Source organism: Halichoerus grypus, chromosome 12 (genome assembly GCF_964656455.1).
Source record: "Halichoerus grypus chromosome 12, mHalGry1.hap1.1, whole genome shotgun sequence".
NCBI lineage: Eukaryota > Metazoa > Chordata > Mammalia > Carnivora > Phocidae > Halichoerus > Halichoerus grypus.
This window is the reverse complement of record NC_135723.1, coordinates 72,004,117-72,011,616: the sequence shown is the minus strand read 5'-3', so window position 1 is coordinate 72,011,616 and position 7,500 is coordinate 72,004,117. Positions and strand designations below refer to the sequence as shown.

General features: G+C 32.5%; 1 protein-coding gene across 8 annotated transcripts in view; it reads right to left on the bottom strand.

Annotated features, from left to right (window-relative positions):
• Positions 1-7,500, bottom strand: part of FOXP2 (forkhead box P2) — a 548,352-nt gene that overhangs the window by 253,173 nt on the left and 287,679 nt on the right. For all 8 annotated transcript variants that reach the window (XM_036068397.2, XM_036068383.2, XM_036068390.2 and 5 more), the window contains one exon: positions 1,701-1,878. In XM_036068397.2, coding sequence (XP_035924290.1) covers positions 1,701-1,868 — 168 coding nt within the window. In that variant the 5' untranslated portion in view covers positions 1,869-1,878. The remainder of the gene's footprint in view (positions 1-1,700; positions 1,879-7,500) is intronic.

Below are 7,500 nucleotides of genomic sequence, written 5' to 3'. Positions count from 1 at the left end.
AAAATGCCTCCAGAGTACTATAAAGCATAGCCATGATTTGACTCTGTTTTCTTTTTAAGATCTAATCAGAGCTTAAGAAAGAAAGTTACTTCTTTACATTTCCCTTCAGAACATAGTGTCTTTTAGTACTAAATTGCAATGTTCATTTTCAGTTGTTAATTCCACTTGCTTTTTATAACTGCCATCTACTGTCTTCTCACACAAAATAGAATTTGGCTATTAATTCTTAGGACTCTTACTGAGGGAAGTCAGTAGGAATATGATAGCACCCCAGTGGTATGATGTTTCCTGTAAATAGATTAAAGGGAGAGCAGGGCTGTCCTGAAAATTGCATTAATTTAAAGTAACTTGTAAAATAGGCTAATCCTGGACTTTGGTAGATATTTAATTCTTATGATGGTCAAACAAAATAAAAATTATCTTCCTAATGACTACTGTCTGTGAAAAGAGACATAATTCCAAAATAATACAGAACCTGTTCAAAGTGTTATGTCTAGCTCTTTTAAAAGATTGTTCTTGAAAACAATGCCTAAAGGTTAATACATTATCCAGTACATATACTCTAAGATAACTTTCTAAATACTGCTGTTATTTAAAATAACGATTCTATTAAATTTTACTGTCATGTGGGCATTTGCTTTAACTTTCGAGATGCATTCTGTCTCATCATATATTAACTGAAAAATGTGAATGATATATCACTTAATTTGAAATATTTTTCAATAAGAATCATTATATTTTCATTTTAATCATTTTTTTAAACATTTGGTCTGAATGCAATCCAGAATTTTCAAGAAATAACCTTTATTTTAAAGCAAATCAAATATACTCTTGTTGTCAAACAGGTATATTCATTCTGACCTAATTTAAGTATATGCTTTGAAGGCTTTCTGTTCTCTGTCACTATTTCCACAGACTTGAATCAGCGAAGAATGGAGTGGCTATTCTTTGGCTGAAAAGAATATTTCATTGACAAACAAAACTGGGAAAAATGAATCGATCACAGAAAAAGAATAATGGGCTACTTAAAAGTGTACCTTTATTGGGCAGTTGTTGACTTCTCTAGATTTAAATGAGAACTGCATTTTATGAGCCACTAGCAAAAAACAAAAAGTGCTCTTTAACGTGATCAAAAGATGTATATTCAAAACATCTTGGAATGAGTTTTCAAGAAAAGCAACACAGACGATCACGGTGTTTAGACAGTTCACAATCTCTCAGCAAATTTCAACTAATTAACAGCTAATATTTGCAGCCATCACAGGCAAGCATCTGTGTTATGAAAAGTCCTTGTGGTCCTTTTCACCTTAGCTTCGACTTGGAAGAAATTCATTGTATAAGCAAGTATCAAGTAATGTGGCCCTCTGGTGGAAAACTAAGTATCACGTTCTGCAGCACAATGTTCGACAGTAAACTAGAAGCTATCAAATACTTGTTACAAAGCTTTACAGATCCTCCCGAAAATCACCCTGTGAACTTAATTAATAGCTTGACACCTGAAGGGCACTCGGGCGCCGGCATGACGTAACGAAGATGAAAATCCTACCTTTCCTGATCCTTCAATCAGGTTCCAAAGAATAATAAATTCTCAGCATCCTTTAGCTTCACACAACATGCTCAATTGGCTACGAATACATTTTTCCCATTGAAGCAAACAGGCTGATTTGTTTTAAGGAATCACCGAAGAAAACAAAACTTACCTGCTGTTGTTGCAGATGCAGCAGCTCTACTGTGCTTACTTCTGAGCTGGTGTCACCACTTGATCTTCCATCTCGGCTGCCAGCATCTAATTGGCTGCTCAGAGTGCTCATTCCATTTTGATTCATTGAACTGTTGCTTATTGTCTCTGTCGCAGATTCCTGCATCATGACTTAATACCTAAAAGTGATTAAGAAGTATCAATTAACACACGTTACACCTTCACACTTCCATTATCAAGATGTCCCTCTCTGCCAATTACAGAGACAGCATCTTTAGAAGAAAAAAAAAAAAAAAAAGCCCGCCTTGAACAGTCATTTACCAAGAAAAGCAATACAAATTCAGCTTTCATCCAGATACTAATCACTGAAATTATGGTTTCTATAAGCAATTTTTGTGTGGTTACATTTAACAGCCAAAGTAACATACCATGCATAGAGCATGGTCAATAGCATTTATGAATGACCACATTTTAAAGTCTACCTATAAAACCAGCTTAAATGAAGGCACGATTGCACACTCTGTTCTATGTTTCCTATTATCTACCTTTGACAACCATGGATGACTATACAGCCTTATTTTAAATATTCACTATCTTGATTCTGTCAGATTTTTACAGCACATCTTAGGCAAGGCTGTTGTTTAATGATGCACAGCTAATCATACAAAATTAAAATTTTGTAAGGGTGTTACAAATCATATGGTATCAACCAATGATAAATAGTATAATGGGTTTCTTTTTTTTGTGACTAAATAAAATTTTGCCTTGGAGGCATTTTAAGAAAAAGCTCCTGCTGCAAACACGTCAGATATTGCCTATTTTTTTAATCAAACAGCTCATATTCATTTATTTTTCTGACATTTAAAACATTTAATACTGTCCTTCCTGGGAAGTAATTAAGCTTATGCATGAGCAGCAATCAAACTGTTCACTTGAAGATGACTTAAAACTCAATTTTAACATAGGCAAATAAATGAAAGTATATATAAAATTAATTTTCCAGGCATGTATTAGATATGAAAGCTGGAAATAAAATCTATCAAGAATATCACTAATGATTGTGCTAAAAACAGCATAAATTATGCATATTACCTTCTCTACAGTAATAAATGTTTTATCATTTTCACTGCATAAATATACTGTACTTTCAGGATAGCAGTGAGATGTCCTGCCAAGATCAGTGGAAATCCTTGCAGTAAATAAAGAACCAATGTGCTCTTACAAACCAGAATTTCACAGTACATCTTGAATCTGTGGTTTAGAAAGATCACTTTTGGCTCTCAGAGATATCTGAATCCTATCCTATAACCTAATTGCTGCACTTCTCTGATTTACTTCTACGGACAGGATTTCAGAAACAACCTGGGTGCGCTGTGACTTTAATAGTAATGCTAGACAGACAGGGGACTTAGCCTAAAGTAAAGAAGGACGTTAAACTTATCACTCAATCTAAATTTTTGTAACTAGGCGATTTCACTATTTTAAACTTGGTCATATTTTAAGACTTTTGTCCATTAAACAATTTTAATGTATTTATTACAGAGCAAATGTAAGCTTGATGTCTTTTCATGTCAGAGAGAAACCCCCTTCCCCAGATTCTTACAAAATGTGATTATGGACACACACATAGACACACACACACACACACACACACACACACACACACACACACAGAGATACATATCCAATAGAGTTTTTTTGCATACTAATATTATAATTATTAAAAATTAATGGTTATAATTTAATAGCTTTAACAGGTTTTTTCATCAAAGCCTAAATTATTAGATTATTTCTAGGACTCTAAAAAGTCAATTAAAAAAGAAAGACCTGCTGATTTCTAAAAGACCACCAGTAGCTGGGCTAGCAAAGCAAGTCAGTATAAGAAAAACTACATATACAACTTAAAGCTGTTCTGATAAAAAAGAAAAAAAAAAAGCAACAACAACAAAACCCCATAATCACAAAGGAAGCAATTGTTATAACTATATAGTAAACAACTTTTGAACCAAATGTGCTTATGAATAAATAGGCTTTGTTAAACACCTTATTGAACATTAACAAAGAAAAATCACACAAATGAAAACTGATACACAGTGATGGATTTTATAGGAAAAAAAACAAAGCTAATACTCTTTTCTGAGATTAGGCAGCTAATAAGTATTCAAATTAGGCATAAATTTTACATGCACAATGTTTAAAATATTCAGAGAAAAGGTCTGATTGCCTTTACTACTTATATGAAAATTATAATTTGGGTCCTCTGCAACTGTAGAAACAGATAGATATAACTTCTACTACATATTGCATTTAAATTTTACTTTTGACAATAGATCTTGAGTGTATGTGTATGTATATATTTTTACTTCATCATCCAAATTTATTTGAAATACTTATTATCTCTGGGTGGAGTTTGCAACAAAAAGAATAAAAATTTTAAAAAACTCTATTTTCAAATGTAGCAGACAAATGGCAGTATTTAATATTAACCTTTGTGTAGTTAATGTCGGAACTAATTGGATGAATTAAAGAATTCTGCATATATTATTGTATTATAATCAAGGCCATCAAATAATTAAGAATAATCAACAAGCAGAGTCATGGGTCTAAATTTTTATTACAATTATAAAGAAAGACCCACATAACTTCCAATTCCTATTATCCAGAGGATTTTATTATACCTTGTGGAATTTTTGACTTTATAAAACCCTGGAGTATAAACTGTGATTCACATTTTTGGTTCAATCATCTAAAAGGTAGTAAAATCACGCTTAAGAAAAACAGTAACAGTGATAGCACTTTTTTCTCTACAGAACAAAAGCATCTGACCCAACATTAATAGGCAAAAAGAAGGGCAATTGTGTGATCAGAGGATTCTAATGTACATATCACCTAAAGAAGACAGCTTGGAGCATGTCCACTATAAAGGAGATCTATCTTCAAGGATAATGAAGATGCTGTCCAGGATTTACTGAGTTTCTCCTAGTGATATCTCCACACCTATTTTCTACTAGAGAAAATATGTCTGGCACAATGTGAGGTGCTGTTTACCTTTTAAAGTATATTTTAAATAATTACAAATTTAGTATATTCTTTCCAAGTGGATGTGCTTGTGATCCCAAACACATCAAACTAAATTATTCATTCTTCTCAATCCTACCACAAACATTTTACAAAAATCAGTGAAAATAAATTCCAGATCATTAAAGGAAAAGGTGAAATTGGGAGTCGCTGTCTTAATGTTTGTCTGAACTGTTAGTTAAACCTTTAAATCTTCCATCATACACAACTTTTCAGCCACATCAGAAAATGACTCTTCAGATCTTGCACTCCAATGATACAGTTCTACTTTTCTCCCTTGCATTAAGTTTTCCTTTCTTTCCTTTTTCTTTCTTCTTTTTTTTTCTTTAAGCAAGTCACTGTACAGATACTTATTCTCTACACCACTTCCCTTTTGAAACATTAAACTGACACTGGAACTGACTGCACAAGATTGCATTTTCTCTTCCTAAACAACTTGAATTGAAAGGTTACTTAGTGTAACAATATTTACTTGCAGAATTGTGTTGTTACCAAGGGTATAATGGATGGTGGCTATGCAGGTTTACGCAAGAATGAGTGAAGCATGAGGCATTAGCCATGTGTTTGACATGTTTCAAATTGCTATAATCCAGCATTAAACACACCCAGCAATTCATGCCATTTCTTGCAGCCATAATCTTGAATAAAGCGTGCACAACCACTTATTATATAAATTAGTATATGACTCCCTGTTATAGTCACAACAGTGCTTTTGTGTTTATTTTGCATCAAGATGTAGTCTTTTATTTGTACAAATAGCAGGATATAAAGACATAGCTCAATTAGACCTCCTTACTTTATGATAGGGTAGTACTGAATGCTAGACTTGTTGGTTTTATTTTTTTCCTTTTAGAGTTATAGGTTCCATTGGTATAAAACTGTATCATGTGTTGAGATAGACATTTGCCAGAGCGATAACAGAAACCTGCATATATCCTATTCCATATTCACTACAATGTTCAAAAGTTCGATACTTGACCTGGGCCAGTACAGTTAACTGTTAACGACCACCAGGGACACTATTGGCCCTTGTTGCTTACTCAGCTTCTTTTCTCTCAGGTTCTCTCTCTCTCTCTCTCTCTCTCAGGTTCTCTCTCTCTCTCATCTTTCTGACCTCTCTCCCTTCCTTCTTCTCTTCCATCCCCTACCCCATGTGTGTGCATATATGTGTATGTATGTGTGTAGATAGACAGATAGATGTGGGTACATTGATTGATCAAACTATATATGTCAAGGATGGTAAGAAGGGAAAAGTAACCTCTACCACCCCCATGCTCCCCATATTATGTCCACATAAGTGGACACTCCATCTTATAATCTTGGTGTCTTCATATTAAATCTCTCTCTCTCTTTTTTTTTTTTTTGCCATCTTACCATTTAATTAGAGCAAATGGATGGAGAAAATGACTTCCTGAGAAACTGAGAATAAATAATAGTCCATATAAAAAGTTTTAACTATTTCTGTGAACTTTTCTTAAACAAAATTATTTACAGTGATATCAAAGAATATTTCATGTCCAATATCTTCCAGTGTCTAATTTACCAACCAAATATGTACATTGAATCCAAAAGATTTTGAATATGACATATAAAGAAAAACATGAAATCAAAAAGTTATCATGTACTCTTAAATAATTCTTAATCACTTTTAAATTATCAATATTAAATATTCTTAAATATTCCTATGTAAATTTACACCAGAAAGCGTTCAGTATGAGGAAAACCTACATATGAAACAAGAAACCACATACATTTACCTCAAAATATCAGCTAAATTCTGATTTTGAAAACCTGACTGAATTACAAAACTTTTGAAAGAAACTAGCATTTAAATAATGATAACTTCTGTGCTCTAGTGGAATTAATTCATCATGGACACCATGCACAGTGCATTTGAAATCTAGTACTGCTTTGCTAAAAGTCTTTAATGCTAAGATTGCCTAATAAATCAAAATGCCAAATATGAAGGACATAGTTGAATGTGTAAGAACAAAAATTGAACAAGCACACAAGTATTTTTAATTTTAAACAACTGAAACAGGATGTCTTTTAAAACATGATTTGGGAAAGGATATCTATTGTTACAGCAAGTGTTATGATCTTTATTATAACAAGTGATATGATTGTAAGTAAATGAAAATTAAGTTGTTTACAAAGTATCTGCCACTGCTCTTCACTTGTTTAAACAAAATGCCTAAAATGCTATCCACAAATTAAGGTTACCTTCCTGGGGGAAAAAAAACCCAACAATTTTAATTAGTAAAAATTCAAATTTTCATTCAAAAAGGTTAATATGTCAAACATACCAAGTTGTAGAGACATTTCAACATGGTGATTTTTAAAAATAATGGTCATGACTATCTTTAGCGAACAGAATACTGTTAGATCTTCAACAATGACAAACATCAGGGAAACATAAGAGTTGACCAAATGAAAATCTTATCTTTCACTTCAATCAGCTATTAATTAATTTAGCAACTCAGTATGTTATGTTTTACTTCAGGATTAAAATTAACCTAAGTTTTAAAACACAAGTAACAAGACATAAAAATTTCATTATGGATATAGTATAAAATACTAAAATAAGTACTTATTCTCTATGCTACTTCATTTACATATAGTACAACAGCAAATCTGAAAGAATGGTAGCTATATAGATGTATTTTACTGTAACATTATGATTCTGCATCTTAAGAGTTCCATGGTCCCCATTCACAAGCATG